The sequence below is a fragment of the Sinohyriopsis cumingii genome, chromosome 17 (assembly GCF_028554795.1).
Source record: "Sinohyriopsis cumingii isolate HCF-2022 chromosome 17, ASM2855479v2, whole genome shotgun sequence".
In the NCBI taxonomy this organism is placed as follows: Eukaryota; Metazoa; Mollusca; class Bivalvia; order Unionida; family Unionidae; genus Sinohyriopsis; species Sinohyriopsis cumingii.
The window spans coordinates 118,660,840-118,682,687 of NC_142977.1; the positions used below are offsets into that span (position 1 = coordinate 118,660,840).

The 21,848-nt window shown below is 35.1% G+C and overlaps 1 protein-coding gene across 2 annotated transcripts in view; it reads left to right on the forward strand.

Moving 5' to 3' along the window:
* Positions 1–21,848, forward strand: part of LOC149779740 (G protein-coupled receptor kinase 3-like) — a 345,786-nt gene that overhangs the window by 194,984 nt on the left and 128,954 nt on the right. For both annotated transcript variants that reach the window (XM_089940600.1, XM_089940601.1), the window contains exon 7: positions 9,635–9,686. In XM_089940600.1, coding sequence (XP_089796726.1) covers positions 9,635–9,686 — 52 coding nt within the window. The remainder of the gene's footprint in view (positions 1–9,634; positions 9,687–21,848) is intronic.

The window sequence follows — 21,848 nt, forward strand, 5'->3', positions numbered from 1 at the left end:
AAACCAGAGTAAGAGAGTCCCAGGTTTGAGCCCCAGTTTGGATATGCATTTTCCCCTTTTACATAGCTCCTTGACAACATTTCATGAACCTAATACTTAAGCTTTGCAGCATTTTCTTTTCAGTACATATATTTTGATTTGTATGGTAAACACAATCTGATTGGGCAAGGTCCCAATATAGACTCAGTAGCTCACTTGGCGGAGCATAAAACTCATAATCCAAGAGTTACTGGTCTGATACCCAATCAGGTCAACCCAGGTTATCTGTATTGGCTGGTCTCTGGGAATGGTATGCTACTCCCACTTTCTCTACATATACAGCCAATAAAAACCAGTCAACCCAGAATCCAACCCCAAGTACATGTACTGTCAAACCAGTCATGATCATCCAACCCTGTGTACATTCAGACCAATCATCCAACCATTGTGTACATTCAAACCAGTCATCCAACCATCCAACCCTGTGTACATTCAAACCAGTCATCCAATCATCCAACCCTGTGTACATTCAAACCAGTCATCCAACCGTCCTGCCCTGTGTACATTCAAACCAATCATCCAACCATTGTGTACATTCAAACCAGTCATCCAACCATCCAACCCTGTGTACATTCAAACCAGTCATCCAATCATCCAACCCTGTGTACATTCAAACCAGTCATCCAACCATCCTGCCCTGTGTGCATTCAAACCAATCATCCAACCATTGTGTACATTCAAACCAGTCATCCAACCATCCAACCCTGTGTACATTCAAACCAGTCATCCAACCATCCTGCCCTGTGTGCATTCAAACCAATCATCCAACCATTGTGTACATTCAAACCAGTCATCCAACCATCCAACCCTGTGTACATTCAAACCAGTCATCCATCCATCCTACCCTGTGTACATTCAAACCAGTCATCCAACCATCCAACCCTGTATATTATCAAACCTGTTTCAAACAGTAATTTCAGGAAAGTGGATAAACAGACACTGAAAATGGGTAACTTATTAATACAGATTTATTTCTACAGTAGGCACTTGTAAAGAATTTTTTGAAGTTACTATTTATGACAGGTTGTTGCACAATAAAAGTGACATGCAAAACATTTTGACTAGGTTTCTTATCAAGTCAGTGTAAATCAACACAGTATAAACATCAGGAACTTACTGTATGCTAAAATTAAATGCACATGTTCTCTGCATTGTTAGGTACTTTAGTTTATATGCATGGCTAGGTTACTACAGAATATATGCATGGTTAGGTACTACATTATATATGCATGGTTAGGTAATACAGTATATATGCATGGTTAGGTACTACAGTATATATGCATGGTTAAGTACTACAGTATATATGCATGGTTAGGTACTACAGTATATATGTATGGTTAGGTTACTACACTATATATGCATGGTTAGGTGCTACATTATATATGCATGGTTAGGTACTACAGTATATATGCATGGTTAGGTACTACAGCATATATGCATGGTTAGGTACTACAGTATATATGCATGGTTAGGTACTACAGTATATATGCATGGTTAGGTACTACAGTATATATGCATGGTTAGGTACTACAGTATATATGCATGGTTAGGTACTACATTATATATGCATGGTTATGTATTACACTTGGTAAAGGTAATTCAGTGTAATAATAATAATAATGACCTTATTTAAAGAGGGTAACAATTAGCTAAGAACTAATCTACCTTGAGGCCCTCATGCAAAGGAATTTATTTATTTTAGCTGCATCTCTGAAGCCACTGGATATATTGGGTTTGGAAGAAGGAACTAGTGTGGGCATTTCTAATTTCAACTGGAATACTATTCCAGAGCAAAGTTCCAGAGTATTGGAAACTTTTTAAAATAATTCTTTATTTGGTTTGGGAATTTTATATTGTCTGGTAGACATGGATCGCAGGTGGGGAGTATTGCCAGGTAGCCTATACTGGAATAGGATTTGTAAATATTCAGGAGCACTATTATTGGATATCATGTACATTAATTTGGCTTTTCTCAAATGGATTCGGTCTTTAGTAGGTCATATTTTTAACTTGCCTGCTAAATTTTCCTTGCTTTCTTTCTGGATTGATATTAGCCCAAATATGCTATGTTTTTATCATTTGAATTACCCCATACTGTACTACAGTAGTCCAAATAGGGTTGTATGTAACTGTTATAAAACAGTTTTCAGTGCCTTTCAGGGAGAAAATGTCTTATCCTACTGAGAAGCCATAAACTTGAATTGACTTTTTTACTGATATGTTTGATATGTTCAGTCCATGATAGATTATTATTATCTACCAAAACACCAAGTAGTCTATCATGACAGACCATTTGCAATTTTTTATCCTTCTATGTCAGGCGTAGTTCATCTCTATCAAGATTTGTCCTTTTTTGCGGTGTTGAGATAAGTAATATTTTAGTTTTACCATTATTTACCACCATGCCATTGCATGTGCACCAGTTGTCCAGTTTGTTTAGGGCATTCTGTTAAGAAATTTCGAGTTCATGCTTTATGTTTTGGATGTCTAACAATGTTTTGTCATCTGCATAGAGATCTGTAGATGATATTGATACCCTTAGTAAAAGTGGTAGATCACTGATAAATAAAATAAATATTAATGGACATAGAATTGAGCCTTGTGGTACTCCATATCTAATTGTTCCAGGTTCAGACAGAACATTATTTATATAAACATGTTGTGTTCTCTCACTTAAGTATGAAGTAAACCATCTAACTGCTTTCATCTCATTGGTAGATTTTTAGATTCTTCAAAAGGATTTCATGATCCACCATGCCAAAAACTTTCCTGAAATCTACAAATACAGATCCTATTATTCTACCTTGGTCAAGTACTTGAAGCCATTTATCTGTTAGGGAGATCAAAGCAGTCTCACATGAATGTTTCTGTCTAAAGCCTGATTGATTAGGGTGTAACAGCAAGTGTTTGGTTAAACATGACATGTTTTTCAATCAGTTTTGGCAAGCTTCGTAGTATTGACATTGGTTGGTAGTTATAAGCATCATCCTTAGAACCAGATTTTGTGCATAGGAGTTATTTTTGCAGTTTTCCATATCTTGGTGACAGATGAGGTTGCAATACTTAAATTGATTATGAATGTTATGCTATCTAAAATAGCAGAGGCAGAAGATTTAATGAGTCGTGGACCAATCTGATCCAGTCCTGTAGCTTTTCCTTTACATGCATGATTAGGTACTTAGGTGTATATGTATGGTACAGTACCACAGAGTATATGCCTGATTAGGTACTTCATTGTTTATGCTGGGTTAGGTACTTCAGTTTATTGGCTTGGTTAGGTACTTCAGCATATATGCATGGTTAGGTACTACAGTGTATATGCATTGTTAGGTACTACACAGATTATATGCTTGGTTAGGTACTACATTTTATATGCATTTTTAGGCTCTTTATATATGCATGGTTAGGTACAATGCATATGCATGGAAAGGTTCTACAGTGTATATGCATGGTTAGGCACTGCAAGTATATATGCATGGTTAGGTGCTACAGTGTATATGCATGGTTAGGTACTACAATAATTAGTATATATGCTTAGTTAGGCTATAGGGGCCCCTAGTGGCCGAGTGGTCTAAAGCGCTGTCCATTACGGATCACTGCCATCTCACCTCTGTCTGTGTGGGTTTGAGTCCAAGGCTCGGCTACCATGGGTACGTGTGAAAGCCTGCCAGTAGCTTCTCGTGGGTCGGTGGTTCTTCCCTGGGTTTTTCAGGGTTCTTCCTCCACCATTAATACTGGGCGCCATGTATAGCCTATCGTGTGCTGAAAAATGGCGTTAAGCACTACAACAACAATAGTTAGGATATAAATTGTATATGTGTTGTTAGGCACCACAAGTATATAAGCATGGTTAGGCACTACATTATACACCTCTCCCTCAATAACTCATAACGCACACCAGGGTCCACATAGACCGCACTATAAGCGAGGTGCGAGTTACCGAAGGACCTCCAAAAATTGAAAAAAATCGCTTTGACATCAAGAAAACTGTTGGGGGACATGGCGGCGTTAGGGAGCTGGGCTGTTTATTGACTGAATCCTCAGTTTACAATCACATTGTTAATAATTTTTAATAATGCACTTTTTCTCATGAAGTTGTTCATTAATCTGTTTAAATAACATTTATTTTCAAAATGTCAAACATATGAAAGATGGTTCCAACTGGTTTCAACAATCATCACATGTACGCGTAAAAAATCTGTGTATTATGTCACTGCTTTTTGTTTTCTTGATGAGTCTGATTCCCATAGTGGTGTTTAATGTTATCCTGTCAGATTGGGAGTAAGCAGGGCAGGGAACTAGACTAACTATTGATACATCACCAAACAAGATTCTTTTTTTCAAAAACGCAACAATTATTTCGTGAGACAATCGTCTACATTGAAACTAAATTTTTGTATTGCTCAGTTAGTACAATATTGATGTCGTGAATTAACTAACTGGAATTAATAATGAAACTTCTTATCATCATTGAGGATATCTCTAATTGCCAGTTAAGAATTCTCTGAAACTCGCTTGCCCACAATGGTCTGTATCTGTGAAATCAAGCTCTTTATTTTATGAAGTATTTGTTTCGCTTGGCTGCATTGTTATCTTTGATCACAGTTATGAAAGAGTTAGTTAATTTAAGGTAGTTTATGTTACATACATAATAACATTTATAAATGTTTGATTGATGAAATGAAGTGAGTTCACCCGACATACGACTGGGGCTGCTAGATTTTAAGTTTTTAGGATTTTCATGTCTTTTAAAAATCTTCAAATTCCACGTCGTTTATTTGATTCAAATGACATAATTAACGTGATGATACAAAGGAGGCCAGCTTTTAATTCAGTGCAACAATGCACCAAATACTTCTGGAAGTCAGGTATCAAAACACAGTCGGCTCTTAATTAGGTTCTCAAAGAAATGCTTGCGGACATAGCTCTTATGGTAGATTGACTCATTTTACGTTTAATTACAAGAGGACACTTTGCATTTATGACAATTACACTTAAAAGGAACTAAAAGATAGAACTAGAACACAAATTTCAATTGATAAAAAAATGATTTAATTGTTAGTTATTTATTAAAGTACTGTCACCACTTGGAGTGAGTGACATTTTCATTGATTGAAATTTCCTTACATATCATTAATTGTGGTGAACTAGGAATGTCATTTGGATAGAAAATGTAAAAATTGTATGACCTATTTTTAAATTTGATATTTCATAGTTTTGATTAAAATTTCCAGGTCCTATCTACCATTTTCGACGATAAAACTAGTGATACATCAGAGTTTCCGTTACCAATTTTGATTGCAATTTTCTTCAAGTTCAACAAATAGGGATCAATTTTGGGGGTATTTTCTGGTTGAAAAATGGGATCCATGCCGGACCCTGCATTATAAGCGGGTTTGCGAGTTATCAGGGCGCAAGTTATCGAGGGAGTGGTGTATATACATGGTTAGGTTCTACAGTGTATATGCATGGTTAAATACTACATTGTGTATGCATGGTTAGGTACTACAGTGTATAGTCAAAATAGTAGCTGATAAATGTGATTGCTTTGAGTGTGTGATTTGGATTTTTAATGTAACTTTTAAAAAAATTCAGTCATATTGCTACGCTGTCTGCAGTGTGGCAATTTATAGTAATGTCTAGCACTGGGGCATTGTGCCGCAGACATGTAGCATGATGTCCCACTCAGTCACATTATTCTGACACCAGGCTGATTAATCCTAACACAAACCTCTTAATGCTGAGTGTCAAGCAAGGCAGCTGCAAGTAACATTTTTATGTCTTTGGTATGACTTAGCCAAGGTTTGAACCCACGACCTTGCGTATCTTAGTTGGATACTCTAACCTTTTAGGCCACTGAAGCAGTCTGGTGATTGATTTAAGTGGTGAGGATTAATTTATGTGATTAATATTTTTATTTCTGCTTTGAAATTGCTTCCTGCATTACCTTAGGTGGAGAAATGTACGTGTGGCTTTACATTTGGGATTTACACAGTGAATTGGAAAATCATGACAATGTAAATTCACACATAGAAATATATTACTTTATGCCACAAAATCGTTTGTCTGCAAAAATGTAGAAATAGGACAGTTTGTGCCATTAAACATAGAAGTTTCAAGTTGATGGAAGAAGCTTGTGAAGCATTCTGTAAGACGTTTTTATGACCCAATGTGGATAGAATATATTTGTATTTTTGCATGTTGGTCGATAGGTTTGTTAGCTTTTGTTTTGTGTTATTTGGTCACTGTTGTACGATATTCTTGTGTCATGAACTTTTTTCTATTCTTGCAACAAAGGTTGTTGTACTAATAAGGTATTATTATGAAAAAGGAGATTAATCATAAAATAGTAAGAATACAAAATTGTCCAATCTCAGGTTTGTAGAAATAGTTTTAACTAAATTGAGCAATGTTGCAAGGGAAAGAAACCCAGCTCTTTGAGGAAGAAAAAAGACAAAAAAGTTAGAAAATGTGATGCACACTAATGAATTTGTGTTGGGGATGGGGAGAATAAATAAAACAACTACCTAATCACTTGTATAGTAATGATTTTAGTTTATGTAATATTATATTTTGTCCAATATAATAGTACAGTGATTTAAGTTCTGGTCTCAGGTCTGTTGGTGTACTATGTTATATCCTGAACCATAATGAAGTGTGTATGTTGTAATGAGGGATTGCTGTATATAAAGTTTACACTTATATGTCCTGCCAAAATAGGGACAAGGAATAAAGTCTAACGTTTGTCGTGTATGTTCAGTTAAGTTTTATATTTATTATTCTCAGAGTTTGGTGGGTAATTTCTTAACACATTTCCATTTTAAAGTCCAGTGTATCCCTTACTATTAACACATTTCTATTTGAAAGTCTAATGAATCCCTTATTATTAACACATTTCCATTTTAAAGTCCAATGTATTCCTTACTATTAATACATTTCTGTTTGAAAGTCCAATATATTCCTTACTATTAATACATTTCTGCTTAAAAGTCTAATGTGTCCCTTATTATTAACACATTTCCATTTTAAAGTCCAATGTATCCCATATTACTAAGAATAGTTATATTACTTTGGCTGTTTCTTTGGGAAATCGCTAACAAGATTACCTAAGAATAATATTTGATAAAATTGTTGAAGAACAGAAGTCAGCTTGGCTTGGTGCTTTATGGCACAGCAACACATGTAGGTTATTTAGTGCAGAGGCAGTTGGAGTAAAGTGCCTTTCTCAAGGACACACCAAGGTTACTGACCCAGTCTGGCACACTAACCACTAACCTTCTGCAGGTCTCTTAAGGACTTGTGGTATTAATGATCTGGAAGAAATTTGGGAACCAGTCTGGGAATCATTGAACATAAAATAGAGTATATATGGGTCTGGCATGCATGGATTGGTTGATAATAAAGGTAAGATTTGAAGTACAATGAATCTTTTGAAAGCTTAATCTAGTTGTAAATGAAAAAAAGACATTGTTTTATTGATGGAATTTCAGTCCTTTTGCAGACTTGAGTTTGGAAAACTTTTTACCAAAATTGGCACCTGACTTGGGTGTGTTATTGCAAGCACATGTAGATCCAGAAAATGCCTTGGCTTATAAGATTTTTCTCTATATAAAAGCTGCCATCAGCAATGTCTCTATACAGATAAATATAGGGATGATCATGAGCATTCAACAATGTATCTATACAGATAAATATAGGGATGATCATGAGCATTCAACAATGTATCTATACTGATAAATATAGGGATGATCATGAGCATTCAGCAATGTATCTATACAGATAAATATAGGGATGATCATGAGCATTCAACAATGTATCTGTACTGATAAATATAGGGATGATCATGAGCATTCAACAATGTATCTGTACAGATAAATATAGAGATGATCATGAGCATTCAGCAATATATCTATACAGATAAATATAGGGATGATCATGAGCATTCAACAATGTATCTGTACTGATAAATATAGGGATGATCATGAGCATTCAACAATGTATCTGTACTGATAAATATAGGGATGACCATGAGCATTCAGCAATGTATCTATACAGATAAATATAGGGATGACCATGAGCATTCAGCAATGTATCTATACAGATAAATATAGGGATGACCATGAGCATTCAACAATGTATCTATACAGATAAATATAGGGATGATCATGAGCATTCAGCAGTGTATCTATACAGATAAATATAGGGATGATCATGAGCATTTAGCAATGTATCTATACAGATATATATAGGGATGATCATGAACATTCAACAATGTATCTGTACTGATAAATATAGGGATGATCATGAGCATTCAACAAAGTATCTATACAGATAAATATAGGGATGATCATGAGCATTCAGTAATGTCTCTGTACAGATAAATATAGGGATGAGCATTCAGCAATGTCTCTGTACAGATAAATATAGGGATGACCATAAGCATTCAGCAATGTCTCTATACAGATAAATATAGGGATGACCATGAGCATTCAGCAGTGTATCTATACAGATAAATATAGGGATGATCATGAGCATTCAGCAATGTATCTGTACAGATAAATATAGGGATGATCATGAGCATTCAGCAATGTATCTGTACTGATAAATATAGGGATGATCATGAGCATTCAGCAATGTATCTATACTGATAAATATAGGGATGATCATAAGCATTCAACAATGTATCTATACTGATAAATATAGGGATGACCATGAGCATTCAGCAGTGTATCTATACAGATAAATATAGGGATGATCATGAGCATTCAGCGATGTATCTATACAGATAAATATAGGGAGGATCATGAGCATTCAACAGTGTATCTATACAGATAAATATAGGGATGATCATGAGCATTCAACAGTGTATCTGTACTGATAAATATAGGGATGATCATGAGCATTCAACAGTGTATCTGTACTGATAAATATAGGGATGATCATGAGCAATCAACAATGTATCTGTACTGATAAATATAGGGATGATCATGAGCATTCAACAATGTATCTGTACAGATAAATATAGGGATGATCATGAGCATTCAACAATGTATCTATACAGATAAATATAGGGATGATCATGAGCATTCAACAATGTATCTATACAGATAAATATAGGGATGATCATGAGCATTTAACAATGTATCTATACAGATAAATATAGGGATGATCATGAACATTCAACAATGTATCTGTACTGATAAATATAGGGATGATCATGAACATTCAACAATGTATCTATACTGATAAATATAGGGATGATCATGAACATTCAGCAATGTGAAGCTATTGACCTTTCATTATCATGCTTTTGCATAGCTTTATTGTGGAGATGAATTAGTACCTCAAGTCCTTAAAGAACAGGGGAAACTAATATGAAACTTGAAGGCATATAGAATTATATAGAGATTCCCTTGTTCCTATATTCACTTATACATATGTCTATCCATTGCACATTTTTTAGCATTAGTTTTTATGTACACTGTTGAGTCATCTTTGTTTCATGAACACATTTCTCATTAATCAACATTGATATGGACAGTATATTTAAATTCATTGGCATGAATAATTAAAATATTGCTTTATTTCTTTTCAGTGATAAATACACAAGGTTTTGTCAATGGAAAAATTTAGAGTTAAATATAAATGTAAGTATATTTAAACACACACAAAGCACCTCGTCATGTTTTGCATAGTCATCACGGTAACTTAATACATTCTTTGTGCACAATTATAACTTGTTATTGTTAGAGATTTGAAAAAATTCAAGTTTTGTATGCAGCATACTGTATTTATCCTATTACAAGACAACCCCATAACCCACTCCGTATTCTGACAAATATATTAGATTAGTCCCTTGGTTTTATCATGGGATACTTTATTAGGCTTTCCCTGATGGTGTCATTATTGGATAATCTATTAGGCTGGTTCCATGGTTTGATCATGAGATAATTAATAAGGCTGGTTCTTATCATGGGATAATTTATTAAGCAGTCCCTTTCTTATTTTGGGATAATTTATTAGGCTGTTCCCATTGTCTCAGCATGGGATAATTTATTAGGTGGTCCAGATGGTTTTCTTATGGGATACTTTTTTAGGCTGGCCCTGATGGTGTCATTATTAAATAATTTATTAGGCTGGCCCCAACCTTATTAAGGGATAATTTAGTAGGCTAGCCTAATGGTCTCATCATGGGATAATTTATTAGGTTAGTTCCATGGCATTTCATGGAATACATCATTGGGCTAGTCCCATGATCATATTATAGGGTAATTTATTAGACTGGACCCATGACATACATAATTATTTATTAGGATTTCTCTAATGGTGTCATTATTTTATAATTTGTTTGGCAGGTCCCATGGTCTTATCATGGAATAATTTATTAGGCTGGTATTGATGGTGTCATAATTGTATAATTTATTAGGCTGGTCCCATCATCTTGTCATGGGATAATTTATTTGGTGGTCCTGATGGTCTTATGGGATAATTTATTAGGCTGGCCGTGACAGTGTCATTATTATTAGATAATATATTGGTATTACCCCAGTCATATCAAAGGATAATTTATTAGACTGGCCCTGATGGTCTGATTATGGGATAATTTATTAGGTTAGTCCATTGGTCTTATCATTGGATAAATTATGTGGCTGGTCCCATGGTCATATCATAGGAAATTTTTAGACTGGCCCCATGGTCTTATCGTGGGATAATTTATTAGGCTGGCCCTGATGGTTTCATTATGGGATAATTTATTAGGTTAGTCCATTGATCTCATGATCACAGCAGGATAATTTATTACACTGGCACCATGGTTTTTACATGAGATAATTTATTATATTGGTCCCAGGTCTTATGGAAGTAATATTGTAAATCAGTGAATTTGTTTTTTTTATTTTTGTAATTATTTTTGTCAGAAGAAGACCATTTCACCCAGGCATTGAAATTTGTACATTGCCTACATATGCAAATGTTTTCTCATTTTTTTTGTCTTGTCTGCATACAAACAGTGACTCAAGTAGCACTTTCCCAGCAATCATATTGATGTCACCATCAACAATGTGATGTTGTTTTTAAGTCTTGAACATTTTTTTTATGTACATAATCCTATTGTTATGAGATGATAAGTATTAGGCACAAACTTTGTTCAGTTTTCTTAATTATATCAGAGTAATTAAGCTGATGAAGCTTTCATTCTTGTGTCCCCCATGGGCTTTGGAATGTTAAATGGTCCCAATATTCCCTTCTGCATTTACTAAGAGGTGACTAATGGAGGTAGCCTTTTATTCCAAGATGTGTCCCATGATTATATTCCAAGATGTGTCCCATGATTATATTCCAAGATGTGTCCCATGATTATATTCCAAGATGTGTTCTATGATTATATTCCTGATGTGTACCATGACTATATTCCAAGATGTGCCCTATGATTATATTCTAAATAATGTCCCATGATTATAGTCTAAGATGTGTCCTTTGAATATATTCCTTGATGTGTCCCATGATTATATTCCAAGATGTGTCCTATGATTATATTCCAAGATATGTACCATGATTATATTCCTGATGTGTCCCATGATTATATTCCAAGAAGTGTCCCATTATTATATTCCTGATGTGTCCCATGATTATATTCCAAGATGTGTCCCATGATTATATTCCAAGAAGTGTCCCATAATTATATTCCAAGATGTATCCCATGGTTATATTCCTGATGTGTAACATGATTATATTCTGAGATGTGTCCCATGATTATATTCCTGATGTGTCCTATGATTATATTCCAATATGTGTCTCATGATTATATTACTAATGTGCCCCATGATTATATTCCAAGATGTGTCCCATGATTATATTCCAATGTGTCCCATGAGTATATTACTGATGTGTCCCATGATTATATTCCAAGATATGTCCCTTGATAATATTCCTGATGTGACCCATGATTATATTCCAGGTGAGAAGGCCTTAGACAATTTACAGGCAGGGGTTTATGTAAAAAGAAAAACATCTACATGGTATTTTAAGGATGTTACCATTTTGCCTTTATCTCTGTTTATGTGGCTTTCTTGAGGGGTACCTAAACTTAACACTCAAACACCCACCCACCCCTTCAATGGAGAGAATAAAGACAATAATCACATATTTTATGAGAATGAAGAAAATCAACAAATTGGCTAAAAATGAAACCTCAGGAGTCATCTACAGTTGATTTTAAACAGAAAAAAGACTGACCCTATACCCTAGATGTCACTGTGAATTTGTCTCCTCTTCTGTGTTATAAACTGTTCAAGACTATTAATTGGGGCCCTGAGTGGGGGCCGAGTGGTCTAAAGCGCTCTCTGTTATGGATCAATGCCATCTCACCTCTGTCTGCGCCAGTTCGAGTCTCGGATTCTGCCAATGTGGGTAAGTGAGAAAGCTTGCCAGTAGCTTCTCGTGGGTCGGTGGTTCTTTCCCGGGTTTTCCCGGGTTCTTCCTCCACCATTAATACTGGCTGCCATGTATAGCCTATCATGTGCTGAAAAATGGCGTTAAACCCAACAACAACAAGACTATTAATTTGTTAATATACCTTGTGTCATTATATAAAAGTATCAGCATGTCGTCCACGCTTTTTGTAATAATGCAAACTTAGCTGATGAGTAACCCTTTTGATTTCACAATGTTCTTGATGTCTTAATTAGTAGACATGAGACTAAGCAGTCTAGAGTCCATCATGATGTTCTTGATGTCCTAATCACTGGACAGGAGACTAAGCAGTCTAAAGTCCATCATGATGTTTTTGATATCCTAGTCAGTAGATTGGAGATGAAGCAGTCTAGAGTCCATCATGTTCTTTATGCCCCAATCAGTAGACAGGAAACTACCGGTAAGCAGGCATGATGTTATTGATGCCCTAGTCAGTAGATTAGAGATTAAACAGTCTAGAGTCCATCATGATGTTCCTGATGCCCTAATCAGTAGACAGGGGACTATGCCTTGAGTCCATCATAGAGTCCATCACAATGTTCCTGATGCCCTTATCAGTTAACAGTAGACTAAGCAGTAATGTGTCCATCACAGTGTTCTTGATGTGCTTATCAGTAGACAGGGGACTAAGCAGTCTAGAGTCCATCACAATGTTCCTGATGCCCAAATCAGTAGACAGGGGACTAAGCAGTCTAGACTCCATGACAATGCTTCTGATGCCCAAATCAGTAGACAGGGGACTAAGCAGTCTAGAGTCCATGACAATGCTCCTGATGTCCTTATCAGTAGACAGGGGACTAAGCAGTCTAGAGTCCATGACAATGCTCCTGATGTCCTTATCGGTAGACAGGGGACTAAGCAGTCTAGAGTCCATGACAATGATCATGATGCCCTAATCAGTAGATAGGGACTAAGCAGTCTAGAGTCCATGACAATGCTCCTGATGTCCTTATCAGTAGACAGGGGACTAAGCAGTCTAGAGTCCATGACAATACTCCTGATGCCCAAATCAGTAGACAGGGAACTAAGCAGTCTTGTGTCAGTACAGGTATTTGCATGCTGATATTTGCATCATGTATATCTCTTTTATAGCCAACAGTATCAAATGATAATTGGACATCTTAGCTTTGTGAATATTGGATGTTTTGTACATTGGACTTGTGCCTAAAACTCACTGTCTTTACATCAAATCGTTCCATACAAGTTGAATTAAAATATTTACATGCATTATTATTCGACTTGTATGGTTCCTAAAACTATTAAAAAAGACACATAAAAGGATAAATGCTAATGCTGTATTGCATGCCAGTCAAATTTTATAGCAGTACAAATAAACTCTTTGTCTTTCAGAATTAAAAATTTGAGCCTGAATGATAGAACTCAAGGCCATTTTTTTTATCGAGATTTCTGATAAAAGTACAGATGTGTGGAAAACAAAACATCATCATTAGAATATGCTAGACAATTAAAAGTGGCAGTTTTTTTACCTACAAGAGAAAAGTATTTCTCCTGATGATCAAGGCTCATGATCTGTTACCATCTATACTCACTTTCAAGGCGAGTTCAGCTACAAATGCACAGACCCAGATCTGCCATTCCATAATGTGCTGGCTGATCTGAGTCTATGCAGTTTGTTAAGAGTAATCAGTAGAACAAACAACACAGACCCTGATCTGCAGGAGCATGGTTATGGCAGATCAGGATCTATTTTGTTTGCGGTTGGATTGACATATAGGCGAGTATGTATGGTATGTATCCTGTTCATTTCACGCTGACGGTCAAAGCTGACAGTTATGAGTATTAACAATATAACTTCTCACAAGAACAGTCAGTAGATCTTGAGGCTGGGTTGGCCCTGATAATATTGAGCAAGGCAGTTTGGCAATCAATCGTTGTTACATATCGCCTTTCTTCAGTTCTAATCATCCTTTTATTGACAGAATATTGTGCGGAAGTTTTGATTAAGCTTTGATTGGCATTTGCACTTGAATCCATCAATATGCCTGATAACAGGCTATAAGGGTTTCCATTATCTTGACTGTAGAGGTATTTTACATTATTGGCTGGTCATGCTTATCAAAGAAAGATGTCCAAGATGTCAGTTCTTGTCTTGTTTAGATTATTTATTTATTGGAACTAGTTTATCTGTTTAAAAATATTTTGTTAAACTCCTTACTTAATGGGCTAGAGATACAGTGTTTTGTGTTGTAGGTGTTGCTCAGGATTTTGTCATGGACCCATAGGGTTTAATACACTTGGTTCAAAGGATGAAGTAAGACTGCCCCAATCTAAAATATATTGTTTTAAAATCAAACAGAATTTATTTGTTTAGCATCAGAATCCTTAAATTGTTTTTTCAATTATTCAAATTGTTCCAAGTCCCAGTCACCTTTTTATATTTTGGAGTATGGTTTTATATCAAAATTGTAAAATTTTGCAAAAGCAAGACTTTACTTGGAAGATACAATATAACGAGGATGCACTTTATATAGTGCTTAGTCTAGACTATTATTTACTCCAAAATTATACCTTTGTGCTGATTCAGATACCTGAATTTTCCTTTCTTTAGACAAATTTTGAAGAAAATGGGAAAATTTGACCTTTTTCATTTGATCTGAAATATTTCATAAACATATTTCCTTTTTAAAACTGGCCATTCAGTCTCAGAAAGTCTTTATTGTCAGAGGGAGACAAAATTAATTGACAAACTAATCTCCTTGGATGTATCTCCTATACATGTAATCTAGCAGAGGGAGACAAAATTAATTGACAAACTAATCGCCTTGGATGTATCTCCTATACATGCAATGTAGCAGAGGGAGACAAAATTAATTGACAAACTAATTGCCTTGGATGTATCTCTTATACATGCAATGTAGCAGTTATTTACAATTTCATAAAAAGATATTGAAGGAGAGGGATATGAAACGATAATAGTATGAGCTGTTAGAAGTGAAAAGGGAAGAATATGGAGGAATGAATGAATGTATTAATGAATCATTGGGATGTTTCAACTCGCTATGTTCCTCTTAAAATAAATACATCTTTCACAAATAATTCCAAATCAGTGGGACTGAATATGCAAAATGTTTATTAAATAATTCATATCACGGTTTTTGAAATTTTTAATTTTTACTTGTTGAAGACTGTAAAAATTTAATTTAAATTTGCTTGCTCTGGTTTGACCATAGAAGCTATGGAGGTCCCTCTTGCTTTGAAATTTTGTAACTTAGTTGAGACTTTCGCATAAATATTGTTTCTTTGATATGAGATTATTCCTAAGGTGGTTGGTCCATTGCATGAATGGAATCTATATATAATCCTAAATAATTGTTTATGGAATCTGAACAGTTTAGTCAGAAAAGTTTGGTAATAATTTCTCCATACCATATGATGTCTGATGTGTTCAATCATTATTAGGCTGTTGTCATTATTCACACTGACAACCATATCCTACTTGACAACCTGCAGTGAGGTTTCCTTGAACTTCTCTGGGCTGTTGAATCTTAATGCTTTTAGTCACTGATATAGTTAGAGTTATTCCATTTTGTTTATGCCAATATTTCAAATCATCATGGACACCTTGCAAATTACCCTGTAGTACAGCTTAGGAAGACTGCATCAGAGAGGCAAATCACTGATAAAGATTAAAAACAGAAGGGGATCTAGTACTGAACCCCATTGAACACCATATTGTACAAGTTTATCACAAGATGAAATAATTTTATAGCCATCTGTCCAGCTGATAAATTTGAAGTTTCTTCAGCACAATATGATGGTCAGATTGATTTTTGAAGTCTGCTAAGACTATATCTGTATGCTTTCCCTCATCTAGGTTAAAATATATCATGGAATGGTTTTGTCTAAATCTTGAGATATGTTTCTGGAATAGGGTGGTATTTACAAAGAAGTCAGTTAAACAATCATTGTACATGTTTTAGCACTAGTGGTCATAGGTTGGAAAAGTTTATAGGCTGGACTGTTGTTGTCCATTGTCTGTCTGGCTATTAGCACACATTTGTTATTGCTACTCCTTCTTTAGATGTGTAATTGTATGATTGCCATTAAAATTTACACACTCATCTAACCTAATTCAGGTTGGCCTAAATAAAAATACTGCTGCTCAGACATCCAGTATGGCTACATAAGCAGCCATCTTGAAAATCATTGCTACTTCTCTGAATGGATGGTCATATCAACATGACGTTTTCACAGAATGTCTTTTTATGACATATAACTGGTCCAAAATGAAAATGGTGTTGATCTGACATCGGTATGACCTTAACAGCAGTCATCTTAAAAATGTTGTTATTGCTACTTTAACTAAACTGACAACCATATTAACATGGTGTTTTCACAGGAAGACTTCTTATTGTGTCTGGATGGTCTTGAATCAAACAGATATCAAATATGGCCACTGTTTGTCCATCTTGAAAATCTTGTTACAGCTACAGTTCCACAATTGACGGTCACATCAGTATAGGGTTGTCCCCAAAAGACTTTATGATATCTTGTTTGTCCTAAATAAAGATGGTGTCTCCTGCATATGTTCATTGTGACTGGCACAATGATCATATTTAAAATCTTGTCGATAATTCACATAAATTGATAGTCATATTGGCATGGGTTTTCACCAAGAGTCATTTTAGGGTCTCTAGTTAGTCTGAAATGAAAATGGTATTGATGTTCCATCTGCTGTGGCTGTCGCAGTATCTAATCTGACAATCTTATTGGTCTAAAATTGTCAATGAAAATGTTGTTGACGTTCTATCTGGTATGGATGCCACAGCATCTAATCTGACAATCTTATTGGTCTAAAATTGTCAGTGAAAATGGTGTTGATGTTCCGTCTGATATGGCTGCCACAGCATCTAATCTGACAATCTTATTGGTCTAAAATTGTCAATGAAACTGTTGTTGATGTTCCATCTGATATGGCGTCCACAGCATCTAATCTGACAATCTTATTGGTCTAAAATTGTCAATGAAAATGTTGTTGATGTTCCATCTGGTATGGATGCCACAGCATCTAATCTGACAATCTTATTGGTCTAAAATTGTCAATGAAAATGGTGTTGACATTCCATCTGATATGGCTGCCACAGCATCTAATCTGACAATCTTATTGGTCTAAAATTGTCAGTGACTAAAATGAGTTTCCAGCTTGTTTCATCTCATGGAATTTTAAGATTTATTGATTACTTCAGTTGGTGGTGGTGGGGGGATTCCTGAATATTGAAATAGTCAAACTTAATGGTGGAAAGCAAAAGACTGTAAAAACAGTGGCAACATCCTTGGGTTATTTATGTCCAAAAATATCTTTTTATGTCAGAAAGATTGTTTTAAGACTGCATATATTTCTTATCAAGGTACTAGTAGATATGATATTATGCACAAAATCTGAACATGGCTCGTACAAAACAGACAATAACGTTGCTAATCAGGGAGGTCCCAGCCTCATTAGTGCTGATTTGCCTCAGTATCAATAGCAAGAATGGTTTTAACTGAAAACTTGTGAAATGTTATATTGTTTGAAATTCAAAAGTATTGTGTAAATTTTAGCTACATATATAAGAACAGCAAATACAGACACTGCAGATTTAAAAGTAATTTGTTGAGATCATGATACAGTTTATAAAGAGAAAAACATTATAATCATACTGATTAATGGTTGGAACTTTCTTCAGTTTATCATGCATAGGAAAATGTGGTCTTCGAAATTAATATCTACACATGTTTCATTCAGCATACAAGATGGCCAGCTACATCTAACATCTTCCAGGTCCTTTTTTATGCATAGTCATTTTGAAAAGTTGGATTTTACAATGTCTTTGCATTGTCTGTCTTTTCATCTCTCTCTCAGGAAACTCGTAGTATCTGCTCATTCATATTGGAATAGTTGGAGATATTGTCATGAAATGTTACACTCCTGCATAATCACTAGGCAGTGTTCCAACTAACATATTTTGATTTTTATATCATAGGTCAGGGTCAAAGAAGAGGTTGAAATATTAATGCACAAGTTGGTTTTCTTGGTAATAATGATGCTATTAGTATATTGAATGGAAAAGCAAAATTGGATTTCCATGTTAGAATTGCTGTATATACTCAATTGAAAGTCTGGTCCAAGCACTAACTGCACAGATCCAGATCTGCTGCTACATTATTCTTAAGCAGATCTGGGTCTATGCAGTTTGCCTGAGTAATCAGTACAACAAACATAGACCCTGATCTGCTTGCACGTATTGTGATACCATATGTTGGAGTAGACTTGTGAGTATATATGGTATTTTAAAAGGACAAAGCAACCGAAGTAATATTTCCTTATATTTAAAAGCTTGTACAGAATGTTTATCAGAAGATGCGAGATTACAATGATAGCAGTTATTGTTCTGCTGGGGTAGTAATGATTCAGTTTTGTATGGATGCAACATGAAACATTTTGATTAATCTAGGTTTATATGTTTGATCAACCTTATAAATTAATTAACAGGTCCTGAATCAAGGCTGGAACAGATGTGTCCTATCTGTTTCAGGCAACATGGGGTTTTCACTAAAAGACTTCTTATAATGTCTACTTGGTCCTAAATGAGAAAAGTCCTGATCTGATGTCCAATATGGCCACCACACCATGTGATGTCCAATATGGCCACCACACCCATCTTTATTGTCTTGTTATTGCTACTCCTTCTCCATGGATGGTCATTACAGCTTGAGAATTTACTAAAAGACAATATCGTGTCCTAAATTAAAGTGGTGTTGATCTGACTTCCAATATGGCCACTATGGCAGCCATCTTAAATATCACATCGCTATTTGAACAAAAAGTCATATTGACATGAGGTCTTTACCACAAGACTTATTACAGTGCCAAAGTTTGGTGGTGATCTGATGTCAAGTATGGCCACCACAGGAGCCATCTTGAACATCATATAATTGCCATTTCTCCTGAATTGAAATTTGTATCTTGGAAATATTGTTAACTCTCTCTTATATATATATATATATATATATATATATATATATATATATATATATATATATATATATATATATATATATATATATATACTCGGATATATATATCAACATGGGGTTTTCACCAATAGAGTTTGCATGATACCAAGTTGGTCCTAGATGAAAATGGTGATAGTTGTATACCTGATATGGCTGCAACGATGACTGTCTTAAAAATCTTGTCACTAATCCACCTGTGTGGATGATCATTATGACAGTAGGTTTTCATCAGGTCCTATGGAATGAAAATGGTACCAGTCATATGTCTGATATGGCTGCCACAAAGCCTGTCTTTTAAAATCTTGTCATTACTACTCCAGAATGGATGTTCATTACAAAATGGGATTTTCACCAGAAGACTTCTGATGATGTCCACTTTCTTGTACTGGACTTCCATTATGTGCACCACAGCAGATCATTTTTTAGAACCTTGCTATTACTGAAAAATATCAGAGATGGTTTCAACACTCAGCAGTTAAAAGCAAGAAATGGTCTTATATTGAATTCATGGAAATTCTTTTCATTCACTAGAATGTCAGTCCATTCAAGGGACTCTTGTTACTTTGTACGTTAATAAAAGTCAGGTTCAACAAAAAGTGATTTCTTGTACCAGGAGAAATATGTTAGTGAAATTCATATGGGGTGGCAATAGTACAGTATTTCCTTGCTTAGAAGCATCTCATTGGTACACAGTTCTTCCTACAATACGGCTATGGCCAGAAATCCCAATTATGTGATGTGTGTAGTTTAGCTGTTGAATTTATCTCATTATAATTTGACCTTGCATACAAAGAAGTACAATTTTTATGACTCCAGTCAAGATTTCTTAGAGAGCACTGTATGAAATGTTAAATGTAACATTATATAGTGGAACACTGAGTAGTCAGAGTTACTTATAGTGTTTCTGCCGTGAGATTCTCAATACACCGGATATTTATATTCAATAGAAGTGTTAATTCTTTTTAATTTGATATGCAACAGCTGTTTCATTTAAATAAAAAATTTACATAGAATACAAAATACAATATTTGCATGGGATTATTCATACAATTGATATCCAACTGACATGATCTTCTTTCAACAACAATCTGTTTCCATTGTCAGCTGGTGTCAAATGGCATTGTGAAGTGTATCTGGGTCAGCATCTAAAATCGTGGTAATGTACTGGTAAACAGCCTCAAAATGAATATAGAGAGTTTCTTTTATATGGGTTTGAATTATGCAATTCATTCTCAGAAGAGCAAGGCTGTCATAATGTGGACACTCAAAAAGAGTGGTCAGACTTGGGCATGACATATCACATGCTATTGTTTAAAAAAATGCCTCAAAAGTAAATGATGAAAATGGGGTATGACAGAAATGGGACAAAAAACAAATGGGACATGACAGATGGGACATGACAAATGGGGCATAACAGAAATGGGACAAAAACAAATGGGACATAATAGATGGGACAACATGACAAATGGGATAAATGACAGAAATGGTACAACATGACAGCAATCATGGGACATGACAGATGGGACAAATGACAGAAATGGTACAAAATGACAGCAATCATGGGACATGACAGATGGGACAACATGACAGATGGGACAAATGACAGAAATGGTACAACATGACAGCAATCATGGGACATGACAGCAGTGTTAAAATTAGGAGGACTTTGATCATTAGAGCTGGTGGTAATGGAAGAAAAGAATTAGATGGAATTATTAAAACTGTATAAAAGAAGCATTCTCCATATTTTATATTTAAATTTTTAGATCCAGGACTGGATGCCAACCAAAACACCATTTGATACCAACTGTAGAAATTTTGTAGAATGTAAATGATGGAAAATAAGAGATTTTAGTTTTCTTGGGTGTTAAGTTTGTATAGGTCAACCTTTGGATTGATTTGATTTCAAAAGATTGTTGTGAATTGCATATGTCTTACCCAAAGTTATGTTGAAATTCCATTAAATATTCTGTCCAATGCCAAAAATGAAACCAGCATAAAATAAGTTAGTCAAACCATGCATCGTACCATATGTACTCATTTATAAGTGGAGGCATACTGCAAACAACAAAGATCCTGATCTGCCATACCATAATGCACCTGCACATCAGGGTCTATGCTGTTTGTTTTACATTATGTGCCAGATGATCTGGGTCTGTGCAGTTTGCAGTTGGACTCTACATACAATTGAGTATATATGGTATTTACACAGATGTTTATCTAAAGTTCGTAGGTCTTGCTCTAGATTTAGCCTATATCATTTTTCACTGAATACGCCCATATATATTTTCCATTTGATACGTATGTGTCAGAATGGGCAG